The sequence below is a fragment of the Hippocampus zosterae genome, chromosome 6, assembly GCF_025434085.1.
Source record: "Hippocampus zosterae strain Florida chromosome 6, ASM2543408v3, whole genome shotgun sequence".
NCBI lineage: Eukaryota > Metazoa > Chordata > Actinopteri > Syngnathiformes > Syngnathidae > Hippocampus > Hippocampus zosterae.
Window position 1 is genome coordinate 11,130,467 of NC_067456.1, and position 27,041 is coordinate 11,157,507.

The window sequence follows — 27,041 nt, forward strand, 5'->3', positions numbered from 1 at the left end:
TCTCCGGGCAGTAGGCGGGGGACACCCTGAATCGGTTGCCAGCCAATCGCAGGGCACACAGAGACGAACAACCATTCGCACTCACACTCACACCTAGGGACAATTTAGAGTGTTCAATCAGCCTGCCATGCATATTTTTGGAATGTGGGAGGAAACCGGAGCACCCGGAGAAAACCCACGCAGGCCCGGGGAGAACATGCAAACTCCACACAGGGAGGCCGGCTGGAATCGAACCCGGTACCTCTGCACTGTGAAGCCGACGTGCTAACCACTGGACTACCGGGCCGCCCCACTTCAAGTATAAATAGTTAAATAGTCATCCTTCATTTTCCAACCCAGTCTTCGTCTGGTCTCGCAGTTCACTTCCTCACTCGGCATTTTGTCGCCAGCAATCCGTCGAATTCGAACCTAAGCCCCAGACTTCCGAGTCGAATTGAGCCAGTTTGCCTCCACCAGCAAATCCACATGTATTCATCCATCTCTCCATCGGGGATGTGAAACTCAATCTGACAGAGGAAGTCATTAACAATACATGACCTGCAAGAGACCCCCACCCCCAACCCCCAAGTATAGTTCATATGCTCCACTTTCTCTTCACCTGCATTACCTTTATTTCTTCTGTCACAAGAGCAAATTATTGTATTTTGGCAGCAGCACGATACTAGTTGAACCTTCATGTCCAAGTTTTTTGCGGTGCGAGTGTCTGCACAGTCAGTGCCCTACTTTGTTGTTGCCAACCAAAATTTTAGTCTCAAGCAGGGTTACTATAGTTAATTTTTAATTTCATTTTGACTTTTGTTGTTTAAATTTGGTTAGGTTCAATTAGTAATCGGAACGGGTAAGTTAATTTTATTAGGTTTTATTTTCGAAAATGTTTTTTTTGGTTTAGTTTACCAGCCTTATAGTTCATTTTAGTTTGTTTTTTTTACATAAGGAGTATTTGTAGAATACAAAAAAAGTTACAATAAAGACTGTGTAATAAGGTAAACTATAATTCCCTCACGATTGTTCACTCTTTCTTCTTCTATACGGCCATACAGTCATGCTGAAATAATTACATTTCAAATCAACCCCAAAAGCTCATGTATGAAATTAATTGACAGAGATGAAGACAAAGGACATTTTTGTAAGGATACTTTTACTTGGTTTCATAATTGTAGTTACCTCTCGGTCATTTTTTTTAACATAGACCAATTTAAATTTGATTTTGTTCATTCTAAATGTTTTTTTTTCAGTTTTAGTTTCAGTTATTTTGTTCATTTGGACCAACTATTATCACCTTGCTCACAAGCAAACTTCAGGTACACCACCGCTCCGGTGAAGTCGGGGAAAAAAAACTAAATAAACAGAGGAGCGTAACAATTAGAAGTGGGCTTTCAGCTGATTATTGAACAGGACAAACAAGGAACATACAAAATGAAAACACTCACAAGGAGCATGAAGGAGACGCTCTCACTCAGCAGATCTGTGACATTCGGATGAATAACACGACATAAAATGGATTTCTTAACATTTTTCTTATCATTTGTTTTATATTTATATTTTAAAATAAGGTGCTTTTGTCAGATATGATGATGATGATTATTATTATCATTATTATGATTATTGATGTTTAATCGTGGGTTTTTGGGCAGAGGGCAGGAAAATTTTGGATTCGTTTCAATGAGGAAATTTTGATTATACAGTACTAAGATTGTACACGTGTACCCCAGGTTGTACTCTTAAAGCTGCTGCTTCACTAATGTGCATTCATCATTAAATAATTGCAGTCAGTCCATTGATTGGACTCCACTGAGATTTTTTTTCCAATTAGTTAATGTAGCACGTTCTCTCTCTCTTTCTCTCTCGCCTCCTCCCACTGCTGAAATGCTGAGTCACCATTTCTCACCAGGGTTTCTCCTCCTCCTTCTCTTCCTCCCCCCCTCCCTTTTTGCTCCATTAACTATTGGCACATTAAATGAGGCTGTCGGAAATAAATAAAATGGCTTCAACCAACATATGTAATTGTCAATCAAATAAATAGTTTTTACGTTGAAATGTGACGCCAGGTGCTCGTAGCACCGTATTTCTACCATCTGTCGGATCGTAGTGTATCGTGGAAATGAAATACAATACAGAATGTATTGACTCAACTGCAGACGGTACTAAAGTGTCTATTAATGCCAAGTAGCAACACCACCAGAGAACTTGGTTCTTCCCCTCCATGTGGTTATGACTCACCCAAGAGTTAATAGAGTCAAAGTCTATTAACGAAGAACGAAGGCTACTATTTGAGGAAATGTGTTACTTTACATTATTATTTCAGGTTGTGTGTTCATTAGCCATTACATCACGGACTGGGAGACACCTTACAGCAACACTTTTTTTTCTTGATAATGCACCTGCTGTAGTTGGGGCATTATTAGAGAGGAGTTCCTCATTTGAAGAAACAAAGTATTTTATTCATTTTTAACTTGGCGGATGTTGACCAGCAATCCAGTCACATTCCAGAGGTTCCTTGAAGCAATTTTTTTTGTCTGTGATACAGGGAGAGAATTTGTTTTTGTTTTGGGGTTTTTTTTTCTTTTAAGATCATTTATCCTGACCCTGTGTTAATTTGGCATTAAATTGCAAACTGGAAGATCTATAAAGGAACACTATTTCTCTTTGTGCATAACACACCCAATGATTCATTGGGGCAAGGTGTTTATGAGAGTGGATGCCATACCTGGTGATTATTTGGGGCTTGGCGTTTATCAGAGCGCAGGCCACTATTGGAGGGAAAATAGTTTTTGCAAAAAGATTATTTGATTTTTTAAAAAGTGCACCCTCAAACCGGTTGTACAGGCACATGTGGCATATCTCCGAAACAAACCCAGGCTAAACTTACTTCCTTTCTGTATCAACTCATGATACTCCTTTGGACTAATTATTTTACTGCTTTCCGATTTGAACAGATATCTGGCACCATCTTGTGGCTGATTCGGGCGTTTCAGGAAGACCACATGAAAAATTGCACGTTTGTTCAGCGAATAGCTGAGTGACAATGTGGCTTTAAAATCTCCACAGTGACAGGATCTTCATCACATCTTCACATTAACCTTTGCTGCATAATCTTTGCGTTTAATAAACACCCAAATTACTCCAACGCTCTGTCATGTACGCTACACGACAGAAACACGTGCACGTCACAATAACATACGCGCTCCAGCAGAGCTAATGATCCTGATTTATTGTAAGGCTATCAATCAGTCACTGGCCCATAACGCTGAGGCAAGACTCGTACTGTATTATACTGTACTGTATATACTGCTTGGTGGCATTGATCACTGGCTCTCTTTAACAGCATACAGATTTACACGCGCGCACACACACACACACACACACACAGGCTTCCCCAACTGCGGATCATCAATCATGAACTCTTTCAATAATGCTTCCTCCAACACATGTAAATGTAGTTGCTACCCCCCTGCACCCCCCACCCCCAGCCCGCAGATGTTGATTGTTTTTATTTGCAGTGGGAGCCAAATGCACCACGTGTACATTACTTGTATTCATTGGACCCAGCGCATGGACGCTCAGACGATGCACTCAGGGAGTCATCACATTTGATTGCTGTCACCTTGCGTTGTCATGACGATAAATTTGCTCCGTGCAGCACTCATATACTATTATAGTCTATACTATTATTGTCTACCTGCAGCAATGACTTTTTTCACTTCTCGTTTCACACCGTGACCAAGTCAAGTCAACTTTATTGTCAAATGTGCTACATGTGCAACATATTTTCCTCTCAACCACAGGACAGAGAGGAGCCGCTGCGGGTACCTGCGCCTGACCACGTCAAAAAAATCGGATTTTTCTGTTCTATATTTTTCTTTTCACCGCATCATTGCTCAGGTCTCGTTGGACCGATCCGATATTGAAATAAATACACAAATGCAGCCGGCAAATGCCACGCTATTTAATAAATCATGTTTTACACTTTCATGAATGTTTTATGCTCTCAATGCAAAGCACATTAGCGGTTTTCGAGCTGTTGCTCAGGATTTCTCATCATGAAACGTGAGCTCGATTTGGTTATTAATTAAGAAATCCGCAGGGTGAAATTGGAAAAACAAAAAGGATGTTATTACATGAATACATTTAGTATTGTGGTTATTTTACAGTGGAACCTTGAAGGTTAAAATTTGTGTTAACATTTTGCTCCACAGAAAAGAATGAAAATGGAAATGACACTTTAATTATCAAACCTCCCCCCAAAATAAGCTTTAAACTGCAAAGGAAACTTTAGACAGCCTACTCCCAGATTTTCCATATAACATCAACATCAATATTTCCATCTTTTGTACGGTAATAATCTCCATTGTCAAGACCGTTCGCATTACAGCCCATAATGGTCTCGGGTGAGACTTGATTGTTTGAGAACAGGTGGGGGCGGGGTTATGGTCCATCTCATTTTCTGGCATCTCAGCATTCCAGCTGCCGCGAGGTCATCGTGTCATTTTTTTCCCCGCCCCCTCTGAGCCTTTTTAGCAACTTGTCCTTGTGCCCCAGACCTATATTTGTAACCAGACCTTTTGTTTCTTTATTTGTGGAAAGAGGAACATATATGCACGACATTTACAGTAGCAAGACTATCTATTATTCATGTAGGGCAAAAGTGATTGCATATATTTTTCCCTGCTCCGAGGCGAGATGCATACATAGCCGGCCGGTATCATTTTCATTTCCTGTGTCTCGCTTATGACAGTCGACGTTTTCAATCTGTCACAAACACATGTGTTATGTAACCCTGGCTGATGGGAATGATGACAGATTGGATTCGAGCGAAGATGGGAATGTAATCAGCAAATAGGGGGGTCTGAGCATGCAGACCCTTTTCAAAGTGCTTTGTTTCTTCTTTGTGGTTATTCGTGGGCGAAAAAAAAAAATAAACTAAACTAAAAAAAAAATATTTTGACGGTTTTCCCGTAGTTGAAAACGAACCCCGTTGGTGAGTGACTGATGATGTTTTTTTTTTAGAATTCAACCCTTGAAGCCAGTTTTACTTACCATCATAAAAATAAGCTTAAAAATGTCTTTACTGGCATTGTAATAGGTAGAACAAAGCTAAACATGCTCCAAAGGTCCTGGAACGAAAGTCTAAAGGTATCATCGTTCTTGTGCAGCAAAAAAAAAAAAAGATAGCTCCAAGTCATCCTCTGGGCCGAGGTGTCAACCCATTGAAATGTTTTCCTCTCTGCCATTCTGCAGCTTGCAAACCCCACGTAGATATCAGGAAGCTCTTAATGGAGCATTGGTAAGAGAATGCAAACAATTTCTGTTGTTGTTTCTGAGGCAGCTTTGGTGATGGCACACCAGGTCAGATCATCCTCAACGTGTCCGCCTTGTAACTGGATATTGGAGACGCTCTCCACGTAATGACTATTGATGACAAGATGTCAAAAGCCCCCCCCCCCTAAAAAAAAGCGAAGCGTCGAAGCGGCCATTTTATGACTTTTGACCTTTTCCATCCATCCCACTCTGAAAACAATCCTAGGCGCGCCACAGGCATAACTCTGATCCCGATACTCTGTACAGTATCCTCACATTGAGCACAACTCTCAACTATTCATCGCCGCACGCAGCAATTTCTTCTCATAATCAATCCGTGCTAGGTCTCATTTACCGTAACTCATTTTTACAAGGCGGGAGAATTTCTTTTCCTCTCCATTCAGTAGACATGACTAATTGATCTTTGTAAGTGTGGCAGAACGTTTTCCATTTGTCAGTTTAATAAAATGTCACCATGCGTGCGTGCGCGTCTGTGCTTTTCTGTTTGTGTCAGACACTTAAAGAGGCTAGCGAAAATGCTCGCAAGGACTTCCACCGCGAGGCCGAGCTCCTGACCAACCTCCAGCACGAGCACATCGTCACCTTCTACGGCGTGTGCGTGGAGAGCGACCCCCTCATCATGGTGTTCGAGTACATGAAACACGGAGACCTCAACAAGTTTCTCAGGCAAGGATTGTCATTTTTTTTTTTCCAGACTGAAGTGATGCACACTGTGCACAGCCTCTTTCACAAAGAGATGCCACAAAATGGTTGCAAGACAAGACCTGGCGTGTGTGCACTTGTGCCTTTTGCACAGAACCCAATGAAGCAGCATATTGCCACTCGTGAGTGCACTTTAACCCTTTCAGGGACAGCGGTTACTACAACGGACAGCTTATCATGTTATTAGGTTGCAGGATGCATGAGTGTGTTAACATAACAGCATTCTCCCATCCATTCCCCACAAATTGGATGTTGTTATGCAGGAGCTGCAGGGAAGGGAACAACTCCAAATTTCCTTCTGCTTAACCTTCCGTGTGCCCGACAGTAATAATGTTGTCCACGCAAGCATTAGTGAACATGAAGGACAGGACAACCCTTAACAGGCTTCTCCACATTTTCTCCCATTTAGGGCTCACGGTCCAGATGCAGTTCTGATGGCAGAAGGCCAGACCACCAGACCAGTGGAGCTGACTCAGTCGCAAATGCTGCACATCGCCCAGCAGATAGCGTCCGGAATGGTCTACTTGGCATCACAACACTTTGTGCACCGCGACCTGGCCACCAGGTTTGTCACTTATGTCATGACTGTATAACACACGAACCATTAATAGGCCCAATAAGGGCTTAAAAATACTGACCGCCCTCGCTGGGTTAGTTTGATTTAAATCAAAGCACAAGAAAGTGAATTTACTTCAGAACTCCAAATTCAGCAGCATTTAATTTCAATGTGTCTTCAAGCCAATAATTTTAATACATTCAATAAGTCCCATGATTGCACTTTTCATACTGTAGCCCAGGGGTGTCAAATTCATTTTATGTCGTGGGCTACTTCGGAGTTATGGCTTCCCTCGGAGGGTCGATGCAAAATCTCAACGTTATTTATTACCCATGACAATTTGACATTTCGGTACAGATTTCAGCAAGGATCATGAAAGTTGACACAGATGATTTGCTCCGGCGGGCCACATGAAATGACGTGGCGGGCCGGATCTGGCCCTCGGGCCTTGACTTTGACACCAGTGCTCTAACCCAAGCATTGCCATGAAATAAGGTTTGAAACTAGAATCATAGCAAGTAAACCAGCCTATTCCAAAATATTATCAGATCATTCTTACAACAAATGCTAACCTACATAGCGATACTCTCTCAAATTACTTCCCATTACATGTGATAATACAGAATTCTTAGCGAATACTAATACCAAAAATAATCCCAGTTCAATGTGCTACAATAGTAATTGTCATAAATATGTACGCTTTTCCTATTATAAACAACCAAATCATTCATTGTAGCAAATGTTCCTGTTTTAATGTTACCTCTAGTAGGACCAACAATTTTTTGTTTGTAATCCTCGAAGATGCCCGATCTGTTGTAATAAACTATTATCTCATATGCTGGTCTGACAGTTCCGCAATGAGCATGTGATTTTCAAAAGTAGGATTTAGTTGGATCATGAGGTCTGTTTTAAAATGGATTAAAATCAGACCATTTGTTTGAATGTTAACAGACATAGTAAATGAGGAAACACAGTCTAGAAAATGGATGGAAATTGAATTGCCTGCACAAAATCGGACTTTTACTTGCCCTTTAAAATGTTCAGTATGTAGCTATTTCCCGAATTGAAGCCGGACGCCACAGCTAATCCATAAAACGCAGCTCAATCTGCAGTTGAACCAAATGTAAAAAGTTACACTGCAATTTCCGAGCGTCAAATCAATACCTGACTATCCTGACTAGCCATGTTTCTCGACTGACGTGTTTTGTCAACAGGAACTGCTTGGTGGGCGAAAACCTGCTGGTGAAAATCGGAGACTTTGGGATGTCCAGAGACGTGTACAGCACTGACTACTACAGGGTAGGTGTATGTGTCCAACTTCATTTCTTTTACACTTTTTGACCCCACACACACACCCTACACTACCTCCATGATGCATGAGGCCCCCCTTTTGCTCCCCCAGACCTGCATGGGTGATTACTTGCTAGTTACATTCCACAGATGCCAACAAACATTGCATTAAACTGGCAACCAGCTTTTTTTTTTAAATCAAATAAAAATTAAAACAATTCACCTAACCTCTAAACTTGACTTACCATGAGTAACTGACGCTCTTTATGGTGCGTTTGCAGCCAATAATAACCGTGGGTTGTCTCGAATCAAAGTGACATGCCAATAAAATGTCATACACACCGTAGGCAGTATTTTATAATGATAAGAATAAGAATAATAAAAATAAATTTTATTTGTGGGCGCCTTTCTAAGAACTCAAGGACACCTTACAAAAAGCAGTTAAAAAATGTTGCCACAAAAATAATAAAAAGAAAACATTCTACTTTTTTTGGGGGGGGGGGGCGGTCTCGTAATTGAAAGAATGCAAATGGGTGACATTTTTGATGACGAAAGGAGAATGGTTTGCATTAAAAAAAAAAGAATTGAGAATAGCTGCCCACTTGACTGCCCGACCATAATATACAGGGTCCATTGTACATTTATTATTCTGCTTGCAGTTTGTAGTTGTAGTAAAATTTCACCGCATCACAGGAAGATCCGTTTCCAATGTCCTCACATGCCCCAGTTAACTGCAATTGGACGGGAAGAATTGACAGAAGTGCAAGCCCAATGTCGTGTGTTTTTAGTGTAGTGCGTTCTTTATATTCATTCACTGTGACGTATGAGGAGAAATAATAATGACTTTTACTCAGTGACAATCATTGAGATCGCGTAACGAATTAATTGAAATGCAGCTATTTTCATCTTTGACACTGTGTAAGTAAATGTGCCCTTAACAAGAGGAGATCCGAATACACAACTTACACAGCCAATCCGTGTGGAAGTTTCTCTTTTCAATTGTCTAAATGTTGTCCCAATTAAATTCAATAAGGAATGTCAGTATTGTGCGGAATGAAAGGTGACGTGCAAATACGAAGATTCCCCTCTGGCTTTCTTTTGCACACTGTGACGGCAAACGATCGTTCCCCACAAATTTCCCCCAAGCCCCTTGTGTTCCACTACTCGCCTCACATCCCCTCTTCTCTTCAATAGAGCTAAGTGTGCTGAGGCTGTCGCCATGGCAACGCACAAAGGCAGCGCCGGTGAGCCGCTGAGTTGTGTCCAACGTTTTCTCGGGAAGAAAAGTAATCAGGGAACTTGTGTTTAGTATGCTTGGAGCAGCACTGGAGATGGCGGGGGAGGGTGGTGTGTGTGTGTGTATGTGTGTGGGCGGGGGGGTTCAACGGCAAGTGAGAGCAAAGGAGGCCGAAGTGTTGGATACCGGAGGGGATGAAAGCAAGCTACAAATAAATATACCCCAGCTGAGAAAGAAGTCAGTGATAGAAGGATAAAGAATCACACGGGGAAATGCACAGTGCAGCTGGAGAGAAACGCATCAGAACAGAGCAAAAAAACAAAAATGATTGCATCTCTCGTAAATGACACAAAGCACGGGGACGCAAGAAGAGGTGTGAAAATTTAATCGTGGTTTGGCATCCAGGCGAGTCAGCAGGACGTGTGTGTGTGTGTGTGTGTGTGTGTATGTGTGTGTGTGTGTGTGTGTGTGTGTGTGTGTGTGTGTGTGTGTGTGTGTGTCTGTGTGTGTGTGTGTCTGTGTGTCTGTGTGTGTGTCTGTGTCTGTGTGTGCGTGTGCGTGTCCGTGTGCGCATGGGTGGGTGGGTAAGCGTGTTCACTCATGAGCTTACGTCAGAAAGAAGCCAAGATGACTCATAAAAGAATCAGCCTCCTACTTTAGTGTGTGTGTGTGTGTGTTTGGGTGGAAATAGAAGCAACGCGTAGGACTGACGAAGCTGTTTTAACGTCACAGCATCCGCTTATACACAAAAAGCTGGCAAACGCTTTTGATGCCTCCATTCTCGGATTTATTCCCGGGCTCCCCTTTCAAACCTTTTTTTTTCTCCATATTTTCCAGCCAAGTGCTCCTAATGCTCCCCCAGGCAGACAGTCTATAGACCATAGGTCCAGACCCAGATGCCTCTCTGTACAAATCAAGAACTTGTATTTGATGGTTTTGGCGAACAGTTTCTCATTTTTCCAGCACCGCTTTTGTTGGCTTTAGGCTCTTCTTATTTTACCCAGAAAGAGCAACAAAACGTTTTGGAGATTTGCAGTAGTATCAATTGAACATTCACAATGTGGGGGCGAGTATTTATGGTAGTCTTACCAGTGTAACTTTTGGGGGATATGTGGAACTAATGTTTAAACTAGAACAATAAAAAAAAAAAAAATTACAGAACTCTAATGTCAAACTTTTCAACATGCATAACAGATTGAAACTTACCTCAACTTTTGAGGGATTTATGGTCGTCTTATTTTAACTTGCTCCACTTTTAGGGGGTTTTATTTTAACTAGCGCAAATGCAATTCAGATGGTTTTTCTCCCCGAACGGCATCGCGCATAAATATGAGCAATAAAATGAACTGATTTGGTTGCCTTTTCCTGTTCACAAAGCAAATACAGAACCCTTTTTTTTAATTATTATTATTTATTTGTTTCTATTCACGGCAAACAAAGAGCATCTTAATGAAGAAGCTGAGTGGAAGGAGAACCACACTTATCCCCCCCACCCACCCCCATGAAGAGCACACACAGCTGTCAGACACATGACACATAAACACCAGGACGATACGCTTAAACACGTGTTAAGCAAACATTTTACAAAGCTTACAGAGATTAATTTCATTTTGTTTGCTGTTTTACTGTATCTACTGTGTGATAATTGTGTGTGGGTCGTTTTTAATTAGGGGATTTACGCTCATTAAAATTGCGTATTTAATCTTGGGCTGGCTGTTATGTAAGATTCTTTTTTTGTTTTTTTAGCCCATGAGTACTCCGGTAGAGTAATCACAATATATTAATCGAATGCATCAGGAGAGCAACTTATTTCCATCTCATGAGAAAAAGAAAAAAAAACACACACACATACACAAAGGTGCATAAAAAAAATAAATACAAAAAAAATAGTTTGGGTTTCCATGGAAACACCCAGGCTAATTAACGATTTTATCACTTAAGCCACACCCACTTTTTTTTTTTTTTTTACTGCCCATGTTGCCATAGATGTTCCAGCCTCCAAGTGGTCACCGTTGAGTGGCACAAATCTCCTCCGCTGCTGCTCTTGACCCCTCCCTTTTTACTCGAGTCATGCCCGGAACATTTAGGCGACCGAAGGCGACGAGAAGGAGGGAGAGGAGAGAGGGAGAGGGAGAGACACAAATGTCAGAAATGTAGGACTCATAATGGATAAGATATAAGATTGATGGGTAGAAAAAACAGTCAAGATGGATCAATGATGGAGGGATGATAGAGTGCAGAGAAGATAGATATACGGCTAGATCGGGCATAATGGAGAGAGCGATAGTGGGGTTTGATGCTCGGTCAAAAATCAAGGTATGATAGCGATACGCATATTAGTTTGAAAGCAACGGCTCAGTTCACAGGCACACCACTAAACAAATATGCTACAAACACACTGAAATAATGAGAGTCTCGTCTCAATTTATGCCCTGTCGGACTTACCGGTAGTCTGGGCCAGTTTAGTCGAATACAAAGCAGCTAGACTCGCCATGACCCCATGACTTGTGTTGAATGAATGGCAACAGGTGGAAACGCAGCTTCAATGGATCTTCTGTCATCTCGTGGAAGAGCTTTTAATTGTTCTGGATGTTACTGTGCTGTGTGCCGCTAGCATAGATTGATGAACAAAGATAGTATTATTTGTCGTCAATGTTTAGCTGTATTGTATTGTATTGCCTTTAAGATAGCTCCATTTAGTGGATCCATAATGCAACCACAGCCACTATTGTAGCTTCTATGCGCCATATAATGCCGTGCGCCCTATATATGAAAACACTTTTGAAATAGGCCATTCATTGAAGGTGTGCCTTATATTCCGAAGCACCTTATCATGCGGAAAATACGGTACCTTGTCACCCTCGGTCCGATTTTTACAAAACTTAAAGATGAGCCGAAATGACAAATAGTAGAATATAATGCATCTGTGGATCCTGATTTAATTTAGCATAATTAAGGCTTAATTAAGTCTCTCTCATCCTCCAAATGACACTTAATCCCCGCATCCACTGTCATAAGGTCTTTAAATGCGACATAATAAGTAAACAACATTGCAATAGTTGTCAATTTTGTAATTGGTGTTTTGCGTTTTAGTACTTTTAGTAAAGAAGAAGAGGAAGCGCCAGCAACCACTCAGTAGGACGTTGGTGGGCCAAGAGGGGAGCCACGGCTGTGCGCTTTGGTTACCATTCTTTATTTAATTCAAATGTTTTTGTTTGGAATTCATTTTACGGTTGAAATACTCACTTGAAATCTTTCACATATGGGGTTGAATGTGTGATACTAATTCGCACATCCTCATGCAAAACCAATCAGGTTACTTCTGCTGTACATTGCAGAGTCACCTTTGGAAACAACCATTCATCCATTATAGGGCACTAATACATAACAATTCAGCCACACTCACATCTATGGGCAATTTGGAGTCTTGAATGCACCAGCCAGGGGGGTTGGGGGGGGGGGGGGGTCATGAGCCGAGATTCAAACCCAGAGCCTCAGAACTGTGAGGCAGACATGCTGACCATTATTCCACGATGCTCTTTACCTTTGGCAACAGTAAAACTAAATTTTGCCATTTCCTAATTTCCCCCCCAAATGATCAGAATCAACACACAACGCCTCGGACCAAGAACAAAAGATTTAGCGGGCGCACATGTTGCTGGTGTTACTGTCATCCATTACATTGGAGTTTTCCTGATATTGTATCATGCATTTAAAAAAAGTACTGGATCGGCACCAAAGGATAATGGTTTCTTTAGTGGTTGGAGGCCACACCCCTCGTTGAAGTTGACTGGAAATCAGCTCAGGCAATTGTGCTGCTGGTAACATACAAACAAAAGATTGAAACCATACACAGGCGTAACAAACAATCATACGAGGTGGCTGAGCACTTGAGTTATAAATATTTCAGATCTTCAGGGAAAATAAGCAGCCATGATGAATAAAACAAAACATCTAATGGGTATGACCAGGTTGAGACACGTAAGTGAATAAATGATGTTTGAGAGCAAGAAGAAGAGAAACACGTTTGTGCTCCACGATGAAACACAACAATTCTATCCCAAGATAAAGAAAAGATGCAGTATATTATTTTCACAATGGCGTCCAAGCTAGACAGCGGTTAGCTAGCAGACTTCCCGCAGAAGTAAACCAAGGAGGGGGGAGACGCATTAAAAAAAAAAACGCTACGTTGAGATGAGGGGAAAAAAAGCAGACTTGACAAGAGAAGAAGAAGAAAGGTTTGCTTGTGAAGACTTAGCGCTCCAGAGATGGAGGCAGAACCTGATGGCTATCTATGTGACCGTCTACATTTTATGACGCCATTAAATAAGCCGCTGACTAGCACAGAAACGGGCCAAATGCGGCGCGCAGGCCATTAATAACGGACATAAACCTCGGAAAATGGACTGTCCTATCGGCGGGGTGCGACGGAGCGAGGACTGCCGGCGAGAGTCATGCTCACGGAGAGCAATGGAGGAGAAGCCTGATACGAGACAAGATTTAATTCACTTTTGTGCCGGTTGAAGAAGGAGAAAGACTCGAGCTACATCGTCATAGAGCGCACACTAAAATAAATAAACTGTTTCATACCCTCCGTGTGGATAGGCTTTTTAATACATTGAAACGTGTATCGCGGAGACGATAAAATATTATTCAATTTCGAATAAAGCACATAACAGTGGTGGGTGATGCATTTCGGACCTGGGCCTTCAGTGAGGACTTGCATGACCTCATCCACCTCGTAGTACAACCTCTGTCATGTCGCAATATTACCATATTGGCCAGAATATGAGACAGTGTTTTTTTAATTGAAATAAGACTGAAAAAGTATGGGTCGTCTTATATTCAGGGTCTAGACATTATACCCATTCACGACGCTAAATGGCGCCAGATATCATTGAAGCGAATGCTGAACTTGACTCCCCAGGCCAACGTGAACCCCAGTCACGAAGAATAAAAATAAAAATAGCAGTGGCACGAAGAAGAAAAATTTAAAAAAATAGCGGTAAGAAAGAATAGAGAAGAAAATAATAGAAGAGATAACAGAAAATTGAGAAACGTAGCGACAATCCGTAGAAAAGTGGGTCGAAGATCGGCCAGATTAACCGGCAGCTGAGGAGAAGTTATGATGTAATTTACATTTTAAAAACCAGAAGCCATTCATTTACGAATATGATTGCACTTTAGTTGACATATTTAAATGTTCAGATATTAAGATTTGAATAACATGCTTTTTCTCTCAAATATATTGTTAGAATCATTTGTTTCAGATTTGTTTCAAATTTGAGTCTTGAAAAAGAGGGGTCGTCTTATAATCAGGGCCGTCTTATATTCAGGCCAATACGGTACAAAATGGCAACTGTGTGTTGGTGTGCCGCTGGGACATCAGACACAGACTCACGCATACACACTCATCACACATATGCAACACATAACCTTATCAAGGGCTTCGTTGGCTCTTCCTCCAAACTCTCTCCTTCCTCTATTATGGCACACCTGCAGAATGAGGTATGGAGGCACCCCACTGTGATTGCTACAAAGCCCGCCCTGTGCAGGAGGGGCTGTAATGCACGCTCTTGGACAGGAGAATATGTGAAGGGGATTTTATATCATTTGCATGTGTTGATGAGCTTGCATTTACCCCCCCCCCCCCCCCCCCCTCCCGGACAGTTGTTTAATTCAAGTGTTGTACAGTTTCATGCTAATAATGTGACACTCTGTTGAGGAGGTCAACCTGGGGTGAGGTAACATGTTTTCGTCCAATTTCGTAGTAGCACACACAGAATCAAGACCATCACGCAAACGCGCCAGTGACCCTGATGAGGACAAGTGCTATTGACAAAACCTTTCAGCAATTATCATGCCCATCCCTAGTTTAATAAGGGCAAGTGCTACTGTGTGACAGTCGCCCTAACGGAGCAAAGATGTTCTCCAAAGGCTCATTTGTGATTTTTAATGAAAAGAGCAAAAGTCCCTCGGAGTTTGTGATTAGCCGCCGATTGCTGCTCTGGACTGGCCGACACTGCTGTTGGTTATGACGATAAATCATAATTGGATTATTTACACTGCTAACTTGAGACAACCCAATTAAACAGCTTTTGACGCAAATGTTTTGCAATGAAAGTCATACGCTCGTGCGGGAGCGCGCGTGTCACTGTCTCGCACTTTGAATATTGAATGGGACATTTAACTAGCCAATTTTTACCTGCATGCGTCAATCGCTCGATTCATTGAAATATACTTTTATTGCCAGTCATGGATTCATAACATTGCGTTGATAATAAATATTGGTGACACTCGGCTGATTCAAACTAAGTGACGGTTTTCGTTTTCGTCTGAGCAGGAAAATGCATTTCACAGGATAGTTGGGGCAACAAATTGGGGCCTACTAGGTGTTAATCTGGCTTTGACAAACAATTCTAATTGATTATTTGGCAGTAGCGCTGGCTTTTATGAGGACATGCAAGGGAATACCAAGAATCCAATTATAATCAGGTCACACATTGTGGGGGTACAGGACAAACCTGCTTATGTTGCTCAAAACTAATCCAATTTAAGCCTTTCGGGGGTACAGCGGTCACTACAGTGGACAGCTAATCAGGTTACAGGGGGCATGAAAAGGTCAAGCATAAGATTTTGCTTTTGTACAATTTCTTACTAAACTCTAAAATAACACTTCAATGTGAATAAAATGTATTTTGTGCAGTTTCCTGCAGTTGTTATTCATAGTTGTTGTTATTCGAACATCATTTGCCGTTTTGGACGATATTTCACTTTTTTTTTTGTCCTGAGCCTGCCTGAAATGTACGTGAGTTTGATTTGAATCGGGTGCGGGGCTTTATAATAATACAACCTAACAATAATTCTGAAGCCCATCAAATTCCACTTCCTTAAAATTGTCAATAAGCACTTTGGGGGAGTGAAACATTTTGCAGCCTTGTTGAAAATGCACTCATCCACTTGATAGATTCACATTTAAATTGACGGCCGTGCAAATTTGAATTTCCTCCACATCTCATCAGCACTTAATGTGTGTGTGTGTGTGTGTGTGTGTGTGTGTGTGTGTGTGTGTGTGTGCCCTTAGGTGGGAGGTCACACCATGTTGCCAATCCGCTGGATGCCGCCTGAGAGCATCATGTACAGGAAGTTCACCACGGAGAGCGATGTCTGGAGTCTGGGTGTGGTCCTCTGGGAGATCTTCACCTATGGCAAACAACCCTGGTACCAGCTCTCCAATAACGAGGTAGAGTGCGCCATTCTAACTCCCATCTCACCATCACTGTGCCGCAGACTTGAATCGGAAATATGACCAAAAGTAATGAAGTGTAATTAGTCCACAGCGGATAATATTTGGACGGTTGATTGAAGAAGCTGATGGATATTCAGAAAATAATAAGCCCAGACGGAAGCCCGCTGGCTTTGACGATGTGAATAAATGTATGAATGTCTCTGCACTTATGCTAATGTTTCGGGAAATGGTTTGGTTTCTCACACGTAAAAGGTTTTTGGACATTTCTATAAATTATTGTGACTTGAGTTATATAGGACAAGAGCATTTTTAAAATTAAAGTTATGACAGCTTCTTGAGTTAAGAGCACATATGATAATTTTGCTCACCGGCATGTGCATATTTATTTTGGTACAATGGTTTACTGTTTTTATGTTTGAATTTACTGATTAACGCGTACAATTTCCAATTGTTTGGGAAATAGTCCACTTGGACTGCCGCTGTGCCATTTCCAACTCAATTATTGTGACGTATTTAGAAGTTTGTACAACGGCACACGTGCTCATTTTGATGGGAAATGGTCCACTTTGAACATAGGAATAATGCTTTTGGATTCTGATTCGCTCACACAGGCTTTCCTGCTAATGTTAGGTTACAATTTGTTGTCTGTTTCACACAGGTGAAGAGGTCGTTTTTTTAATTTTTAAAAATTCTTTTTATTTTTTAATTTCTCGTCGTTCTTTCCCAGGAAGGGTTAAAATGTAATGTGTGTGGTTTAGTGCCATTTCCTACTCATTCTACATAAGGAGTAATTAATTCATTCGTTCAATGTCAATTGTTTAAAAAAAAACAAATCCAATGTCAATGTCATGAGAGTACTTTTGTAGAGTTGCCTGTTTCCATTTTGGATTCATTTGCTTTTCTTTTGGTAACCGTTTGACTTTGAAAGGGCATTTGAAGATGACATCCCAAAAGCTCACATGCTGACCACACATTGGGGGTCTTTTAAATATTTAATACGCATACAAATCTCCCCTTTCTTTGGTCCTGACCCAGTTTTGAGGAAAGGCTGTCATCTCGAGCCCTTTAGCCTGGCTTTTTTAACATTTCTGACCTCTCTCATTATTTTCCTGCCTCTCCAAGTCACTCTGGGTACATCCATGTTTAACCTTTCGGCCTCCACCTTCCCTTTTACGTCTTTCAACTCCTGACCTGAAAGGGATCTGCTCAGGAAGTGATGAGGTTGTGTTAGTTAACGTTTGTCTGGCGCAATGGTCGACTGACGACACAACAGTCACATCATCTAGCAAAGTAACACTGGACTTGTGCTCCTCACACACACACACACACACTCTAAGTTGTCCCTAGGTGTGATTGGGAGCACGAATGGTCGTTTGTCTATGTGTGCCCTGTGATTGGCTGTCAACCAGTTCAGGGTGTACCCCACCTATTGCCCGAAAACTGCTGGGATGGGCTCCAGGATGCCCACGACCCTTGTGAGGATAAGTGGCTTGGATAATGGATGGATGGATGATATTTTGCGATTACTGTATACCGTTTTTTTATGATTTTATTTTTTGTCATTTTAATGATGGTGAAGTATACTGTATGTATTTATCACAGCTTAATATTTTTTTATCATAATCACTTCATGATTTACAATATATTTTGATAATTCCATTTTTGAAATTGTTTTAAATGACATGATTGTCTTTTGGTTGTTTTCATTATGAATCGTTTCCTCTTTCCCGCAATTCTATTGTAGATGCACACCGTATGAAGGGTTCACCGGATGTGCACTTGCAAAGTCTTTTAGGGACCTAAAACAAGATCTGAAACAATATTGCTGACAATGCTCATTTTTGATTGACACTGTCAGAGAATTGCAGCATTCATTTAACGATATGTGCCAAATGGAGAAATTGTTTCATACATCTCTTGAATTAGACAGCGTAGCCTTACTGAATGGAGTGTCTGATTTCAAAGCATCTTTGAAGATTTTTGATCTCCTACAGGCGCCAAAAAGTGACGTCGGATCCGTGTGCTTGTCAGTTCCGATTGCTTCCGACTTCATCACGCGGGTTAATAATTCATAGATGCTGACTTTTTTTTTTTATGCCAATCCTGCGCCGCGAGGTGAAGCGCATGCTCCCATCACCTTCAGCGAGTGTTCATCTCCCATGTTTGTCGACTCCCTCCCTCCTTCTCACCCCCCCCCCCAACTTTCCCTAGGTGATCGAGTGCATCACCCAAGGCAGGGTGCTGCAGCGCCCCAGGACCTGCCCCAAAGAGGTCTACAACCTCATGCTGGGCTGCTGGCAGAGAGAGCCCCACATGAGACTCAACATTAAGGAGATCCACGGCCTGCTCCTCAACCTGGCTAAAGCCTCGCCCGTCTATTTGGATATACTGGGATGAAGGCGGAGGAAAATGCAAGGTGTCGCTGTACAGGATGTGAAAACAACTTTTAAAGGCAATCAAAAAAGAAAAAAGAAAAAGAAAAGATGAATCTTTAAACACCTCCTTCCAATGTTTCCCTTCTCATCTTTCCTGAAAAAAAGGGGAAAAGATCCTTTTGAACGCTTTGCTGAGTGACTCATTTCAACAGGGAATGCTTCTTGGAGCTTTTCCATGTAAATATGAAACTGTATGAAGGTTGCTGTTTTTTGGGGAGGATTTGGCTCCATGCGATATGGAGCGCAAATGACGCCGTTACCGCTTCCTCTCTGTTAATTAGCTCCTCCTGCACACACACACACACGCACAGATAAACGGGAGCATATACACACCAACACACGCTCATTGACTAACACCATTTCATCGTTCAGTGGCGGCCCACAAGGAAGGTTGATAAAGGATGGATATTTCGACAAATTTCCTTGGTCGAATATTGGCAAAGTAACTTATTATTTATTTATTGAATGACATTAATATTTAAAAAAAAGCTGTTCATATTTTAAATTGTATATATTTTTATGAATTTTATTTATATTTAATTACTCCATTAATTTGACCCTTATCTAGTGTTGATCTAAACACTCTCCCAACAAAGTGCACTGAATGAAATAACGTTGGTCAACAGGGAGAGGCTTTGTGAATCCCTCAACATTATTTTGGACACAAGTTCAAAAATATCTTTACTTTTTTTGTAGCACATCCGGGCTTTGAGATATTTTCATATTTTATTTTGAAATTTGACCTTGTTTGAGCTTGTGCAACACATATTTGTCCATGCACAGGTGCCGTGGAAAAGTATTTGGCCCCTTCCTGATTTCTGCATTTTGTATTTCCTTGGGTTCTCTCTGTGTGATATTAAAAGTGGTGTGATGAACTGAAATCTTTGCGTGTGATAAATATGCAAAGAACACAGAAATCAGGGAGGGGCAAATACTTTTTCACGGCACTCTAATTTATATATGATGTTGCAGAAAAAAAAAATCCACCTGGTTCAGAACCCACCTAACCCTTAATGCATGTTTTTATAGATTACATAATATTATTATTATTATTAATGTTTTGTTATTATTATTATGATTACAAATAATAATAATAATAATCGTCGCATTTGTGTTATTTAAAATCGGATGTGCTCAAGAAAAAAGAAGGGCAGATTCTGCATCAACGCAAAATATAATCTAGAGAAGTTTACTTGCATCTCTGATTAAAAACTCATTTGGCAAGTAACTGTCATTTATTTAATTAAATGTAATGTTTATGTTTAATTTATTAGATTCTATATTTAATTAATTGTCGTAATTGTTCTCATTTTTGTATTTATTTGATTACTGCTACTTATTTATTGTGTTTTTTAATTGATAACTGAAATCACAAATTCCTGAAGAAATAAAATTGAAGTTGGATGCAAAAATTCAACTTTGAAAAGGCCGAACAGACAGAATAAGAACCTGAGGCTCAGAGCGAAACCATTTTGGACTCTTCTTGATCAAGTAAAAGCTCGCCGACGTGTTGACTCGCTAATACCGCTGAGGCGGTGCAGTCGTAGCGATGTGCTATTTGCCAGCCGGGGGAACCTCACTCCATTCAATTTCTGCCAACCTCCAATCTACTTCTGCGTTTATCCAGTCCTGCAATATTTATCTGAACTTTTTTCTTTTTTCTTTTATTTTTTTTTTCACTTCTCTCCTATTCTTGTTTTTGATCTCTATAGCAGGCTCAAACTAAATAGATGGATTTCGGAGGGCCATCCCCAATTGTTAATCTTTTAAAAAGCATGACCGGGCTTGCTGTGCAACATTAGAGCTTTTTTAATAAGGTGTAACACGATGACCATCCAAAGCCTCCGCCCCCACCTCCCTCCCCCCACACTTTGAAAAGTAACAGATGCTTCAATTTTGCTGTGTCGGGGGGTCGATTGATTGACATGGTTGCCTCACGTTCATGGCTATTAGTTTCAAAGGGGGTCGTTGTAGATGGACCTCTGAATACAAAACCTCAGAGGAAATGTTCCTAATATACGATAATGCACATTATTATAGGGAAGAGATGTAATTCCATTGAGCTCCTCATTAGTTTAGCCTCTTAACAATGAAATATTTTGTACTGAGCAAACACGAACCTGAGACTTAAGAGCTAAACCTCACAACTGCCAATATCCTCCCTTATAACTCTGCGCTTGTCAACTAGTGAAAAAACATCCTGATGACAAGAAGCTAGAACACATTTTCCCAAGTTTAACCCTTTAGTGCACCAATAATGATAACCTGTGACCTGATAACATGATAAGCTGTCCACTGTAATGACCGTTGTTCCCGAAAGGGTTCAGGGAAAGAGCTAACTTTGCCAGCATGGGGAACTTCACTCCCTTCACCTTCCATCAGCTTGGATATTTTTTTATTTGTTTTACAAAATTCAAAATGTACCACCGTTCCCGCTAGTTCTTGTCGATTTGCCATTTCTATGGCAGCACATATAGCAGCAAAGATTTGTTTGTTGCGACCACTTTTGCCAAGATAACTAAAGCTTAACTCTTACATTTAAATTGTTGTTGTTGTTTTTTTTTTAATACATTTTGTCAGCTTTCTGTTTTACAGTCTAACAAATCTTTGCCACCCCTTTCTCTGCGCAGTTAAATACGTGGCAGGTGCGGTTCTTCTGGTCAACTCATATTAAATGCTCAGGCCTCTTAGCACTCAGACATGCTTCAAAACTGTGAGTGTGTGTGTGAGTGTGTGTGTTACACAAACTGTTTACCTTCTCCCGCTGTCCCTCCATCTTTACACACACACACACTCACTGAAAGACACTCACAACGGTCCGAGGAGGAAATTGAATTGTGCATGTTTTATTATTTGAGCGCTGCAGTCCTCTGTAATGGTGTAATGTATATTTCATTACGGGGGGCCTAATGGGCTCCATTAGCGCGGGCCTCCTCGCAGACATTCAAGACTTATTGTTTTATGGCACAGGAGAAAAGGGGGGAAAGGACGACAGAGAGGGATGAGGAGACGTGGTGTGGCAATGGGAGAGAGGAGTCGAGGGCTTGGGAGGAAAAGGTTGCAGGCGTGACGGTGTAGTAGACGACTAAAGGTGGGGTGTCGCCTCGGGATAGTGACCGTCCTCGAGGAGTCGGTGAGAGTGAGCATCCATCATTTTGCAACACAGTCACTACACACCAGGAGTGGGAAAAGCATTTATCATTTGGGTTGTTTTTTTTTCCCTGTCCTTTTGAGTTGCTTTATGTCTGAACTGTTTTTTCATGGTACAGAGGAGTTTGATACACAGTAAACCAGGCTTTACACGGTCAGGATTTTGGAGTAGTCGCTGAGGGTGTCTTGGTACACTCGCCTGACTTGTGCGCGGGCTTCGTGGGATCAAATCCCACTGAGTGACGATGTGTATGTGGGTGTGAAGGGTTGTTTGTCTCTGTGTGCCCTGCGACTGACTGGCGACCAGTTCAGGGTGTAGTCTGCCTTCTGCCTGAAGTCAGCTGGAATAGGCTGGATAGATTTTGGAGTAGATCTCCAATCATCAATCAGCGAGTTTGAAAAAGAAAACGAGAACCAATCACCAATCAATAACCGATCAAAAGTCCGCGAAAAACCAACGGTCATATATAATTCACGTCCCCAAAAATGATTTGAAAATATTGAATAAAAAAACAACTGGACATGCTGAGAAAACTTGGATTAACGATGGCAGCATGGAATATCTCCGGAATGAGGAAGATTGTGTGTGTTGTAAGGTCTTAATTTTGATGAAAGCGGTCTCAAATAGAATATGGGCCAGCATGTGATTGGCTGGCGACCAGTTCAGGGGGTATCCACATCAACTGGGATCGGCTTTCGCTCATCCTTTACCCTAATGAGGTCAAGCGCTATCAAAAATATCTGGTGGACAGAACAGGACAGGAGTAGTGAGACAGGCAGTGATTAGTGGTGGTTGGGGCGGGGGTAAATATTAATTTAATTCATTGATCTCATTAAATCATTCATTTACTCGTACACTTTGAATTGCTAGTAAAATGAACATTTCACTCTACCTTTAGCACTTTCTTTTTTTTCGATTCAAATATTCGTAACTACTCAAAAAAACAATATTAAAAAAGAAAGCTGTGCGTGTGCCCATTCCTGCTACACGCACACGCACACACACAAATTTACATACATACACGTCGCCTGCATGCTACAACGAGAGTCACGCTGTAAATACAACATGCATGAGAGGAGTTTTTTTTTAATTATGTTATAATAAAGGGTAAAAAAAAAGCATCAAATCATAACCTCAGGCATTTGGTGTCCAGAACCCTTCATTGTAACAACAATAATAATAATGTTGATAAAAATGATTGTATGATGTGGAATTAGAGGTCTGACTTCATTTAATGACAAGGGCACTTGATGCTATTGATGTTTGTGTACTTAACTGGATGAATTGTTTCACTGGGTTGATTTGTCGTCATTTGGTACATCGTCCTCTATACGTATATGCCGATACCGTCCATGAGTAAGATTGGCCAAGACTGATCCTGATCACATGTATCAGCTGCACATTTTTCACTTTCAGAGAAATGATCAATTTAACAGTTGATGAATTAGTCAATTATTTCCTTGTTTCATTGATTAATCAGATTGGAAAAAAACTAAATCCATCCAAATTTCCATTCTCTACTTGTACAACGTACAAAAAAACCAGGACATTATTTCAAATTGACGTACTGCAAAGTACGAGCTGCGGGTGATCAGTTTTGTGATCAGCAGTAAAATATATCAATATATATGATGTATATTCCACAGAAATCAACCGATCGGTGGCTGATCGATCAGAGCCCCACTGATATATGTATACTGTATACTGTATACTGTCTTTGTTTTCCACGGTTGCCTTTTGCAGCCCTAAGAACTGATGTTTTTCAAGGTGGTCGAGCGTTAAAGATACTCCGCACAACCACTCTGGGCAATAATGCAGAAGGCAGAGTGGATGCTTGGGTTTAAAAAAAAAAAAGAACAAATCTCCCCCAGCTTTCCATAAAAAGAAAAATCAGATACAATACAATACATGCTGATTTATATAGCCAACACTGCTTTGTTACTCAAGCCAAATGTAAAAGTGTAAAGTCCAGCGGCAGTGTTTCGCTTATTTGTCCTTTGGTGAGCAAGATTTTGGTATTCATACCAAAAAAAAACGTGGATGGAGGAATTTATTTTTCTTATTTTGTCATTTTGTTGACTCAAAGTAGACTGTTCCCCGTCCCACAAAGTACCGGTATGTGGATGGTAGAGTTTTATCTGGTCGAGTCCAAATGAATAATGTCTTGGGTCGTTTCCATTAACCAGGATTTCGTTTTGGTAACTAAAAAAATTCATGATTTTTTTTTTGCACTTTTTCTTTTTTTTTAAGTGATAATGTAAGCGTTGCCCCCTCCTTAGAATCAAAATAGTATGGTTGCATCACCTCTCATGCTGTTTTTCCACTGTTTTACTTTTTTTAGGATTTGGGGGGGTGTAGTCATTATGCAACTGTCAATCCCTACCCTACAGAACCCCCCCCCCCCAATTTATTTCCACTTCAGTTTGTTAATGCTTATTATTTTCAAGATGGTCTGCCAACTTACAAACTCCATTGATATTATCACAGGTTTAACCACGTTAATCAAAACAGAAGTGCTCCGCCCCAGAATTAAAAATGGTTCAGTCCTATCATTTCCAATCCACGAAGTAGCCTCCCAACGAACAAACATAAATACTGAACACTCCAATGTTTTCACTTTTGTTTTAGGAATTATTTTGTCTCTTTTTTTTTTTTTGCAAAGTGTTCCCCCTGATAAAAACATGTTAGAAGTGTTTCCCTGTCACCTTGGATCAAGAAATGGCCCGCTCCTGTCCTGAACCAGGACAGGAGCCTGCCAGCCTGCAAACGAACACCCACTAACGTGACGCCCCCGGATTTCCCCCCACCCTGTTTCACTTTCGTGGACTGTCCAGCCTTGGTGCAGGTCTGTACTTTACTGAGTGACATGATGGTTTGAATTGTTTTGAACAGTCAAATTGACAAGGGGATCAGTGGAGTTGTGTTTTGACTCAAGAAAAACTGAGCTGAGATTACTGCTGAGAGAGTGACAATCAACAACTTTGGACTTTCGCTCTTCTTTAAGTGACCTATTGTACCATAGACTCCTTTTCACTTCTATGCTGCCTATACTGTACGTGTGTGTCTCTAGAAGTGCTTCTTTTTCTTCTGTTTTTTTGTAAAAGGGAAAATCAAAGTGGTGAGGAATAAACAACAACAAAAACACGTGTATAAATGTGAATAAGCTGCTGAAAGAAACAGAGTTGCTCACTTTGTCCGACATTGTGTCCCCATGTCCTTTTTCAATCTAATCAAAACACTCAGACACAAAATGGCGTGCCGAGAGCCATATGAGATCACTTGCGTAACAAATGGTATAGAAAAGTGGAGTTCCACAATGTGAACTCATAAGCATATGACACATTTGAGTTGGGAAGTAGGGTTCTAACAAGCAAACATCCACATGCTGAACAAAAATGTCAGCTTTTTATTTGCATCTTCTTTTTATAGACGTTTTGACAGGTTTATGAGTGATGGTAAGCTAAAGGAGAAAATACCATACAATACAATACATTTTTATTCATATCGCGCTTTCACAACAGCTACAGCTGTAACAAAGCAATTTACATAACAGTTAACATAAAATAATATAACACAACGGACAGTCATGCAATCTTAACCACTTTTCCTGCATAGGCTTTGTTGTTTGAAGCAATTCTAGATAAAAGAGGAGAGAATCAAAGTGTCCTTTCATCAGCGGATTCATACAGAAAATGTGCACACGTCTGCTGTGAGCTAAGTTTGAAAACAAACAAGATGTAGCTTCCAGTGACGAAAAAAAGAGACTGGCTCACTTCTGTCCCATGTAAATCCACTTCAATTCCAAGCGGCGACTCTCAGTTCCAAATGCGCATTTGCGTTCCGCGCCGCCGCTCCTCTCTCTTCACCCTCGGCTGCACAAGCTATTCATCCAGCCGCACCAATGCAGACTATCCAACAGCGCCGACATCTTGCTGAACAAAACCGGGCTGTGAAAAATGCTGCCCGCTAGAGGTGCATAAAAATACAGGTGCCCTAGGGCTGTCCAGCGGCAACAATCGACAGTCAAATGCTAAGGATGCCACTATACTGAAACCATCCATACTTCAATTTTGTAACCATTAGTCAAAGTGAAAATGAAAAAAGTGATACTGAAAGCAATACCTGAGTAAAAGTATTTTTACAGAAATTAATGTAGGTCGAAGTTTGTTAGCTTGTTAATTATAACTTAAAATTAAAACTTAAAATTAAGTTACAAGAATTATAACGCACATGAAAATTCAACTTAACTGCATTACCAAACTATTTGTAGCCCCATTACACTACCAGACAAGTTAGACATTTTTTTGTCATTCACAGTTCAATGAAAAAAACATTTTTTCAAACTTTTAAGACAATCGAGCTAAAACATTTCCTAAAATACAGCGTACTATATCTTTCTTTATTTGATAGAAAATTGAGAAATGTTACTTTTCACTTCTTATGATGGAAAATGGTCTCGTACTTGAACACGTTCAATCAAAAAAGCTTCATGAACCCGTTCATATTTTGGGCGAATATCAACTGAATGTTGCGTATTTTTGCTCTGTCAAGGAGCTTATTCTGGGTCCAGTGAACAGTTTTTGAACGGCAGTTTATTTTTGTTCGAGAGTGCCTTGTTATATAACAAGGAGAAAACCCGACTGTACACCCTGTAAATGGGCCTTAATTAGTCAGAAAAGGACACGATTTGGCAACCAACACACTCAAAATTATTTGTTTCAAACTTCAAAGCGCAACAGTAAAATTTATTTTTATTAAATAAATAAAGAAAAGATACAATAGCTTAGAAATGTTGGACACATATGACTGAATTCTTTTTTTAAAACCCCTAAAAATGCTATAGTTATTTGTTCCAAATTGTGTTATATTTTACGACACGATGGCGGAAACCTCCTGTGTCCAAATATGGTTGATTAAATTATTTTTTTCAACAATCGATACGATTGGTCAGTTATTGACGATTCTTTGCCAATGCGATGCTAATGGTTCGCTAAACGTGCCATTTTTGTTGTGACTTTGTCAATGAGAGCATTGTGTGTGTAAATTCTCATGAGGACAGCCTTAACCTAGTGTGTGTATGTGCGAGTGGTAGTGGAGTGGGG

At 40.7% G+C, this 27,041-nt stretch overlaps 1 protein-coding gene across 3 annotated transcripts in view; it reads left to right on the plus strand.

Annotated features, from left to right (window-relative positions):
- Window positions 1-25,116, plus strand: part of ntrk2a (neurotrophic tyrosine kinase, receptor, type 2a) — a 73,539-nt gene extending 48,423 nt beyond the window's left edge. For 2 of the 3 annotated variants that reach the window (XM_052067820.1, XM_052067822.1), the window contains 5 exons: window positions 5,813-5,985; window positions 6,431-6,586; window positions 7,792-7,882; window positions 16,189-16,347; window positions 18,565-25,116. In XM_052067820.1, the coding sequence (XP_051923780.1) occupies window positions 5,813-5,985; window positions 6,431-6,586; window positions 7,792-7,882; window positions 16,189-16,347; window positions 18,565-18,750 (765 nt within the window). In that variant the 3' untranslated portion in view covers window positions 18,751-25,116. The remainder of the gene's footprint in view (window positions 1-5,812; window positions 5,986-6,430; window positions 6,587-7,791; window positions 7,883-16,188; window positions 16,348-18,564) is intronic. The other variant, XM_052067821.1, reaches the window with a different exon arrangement.
- Window positions 25,117-27,041: the final 1,925 nt, after the last annotated feature.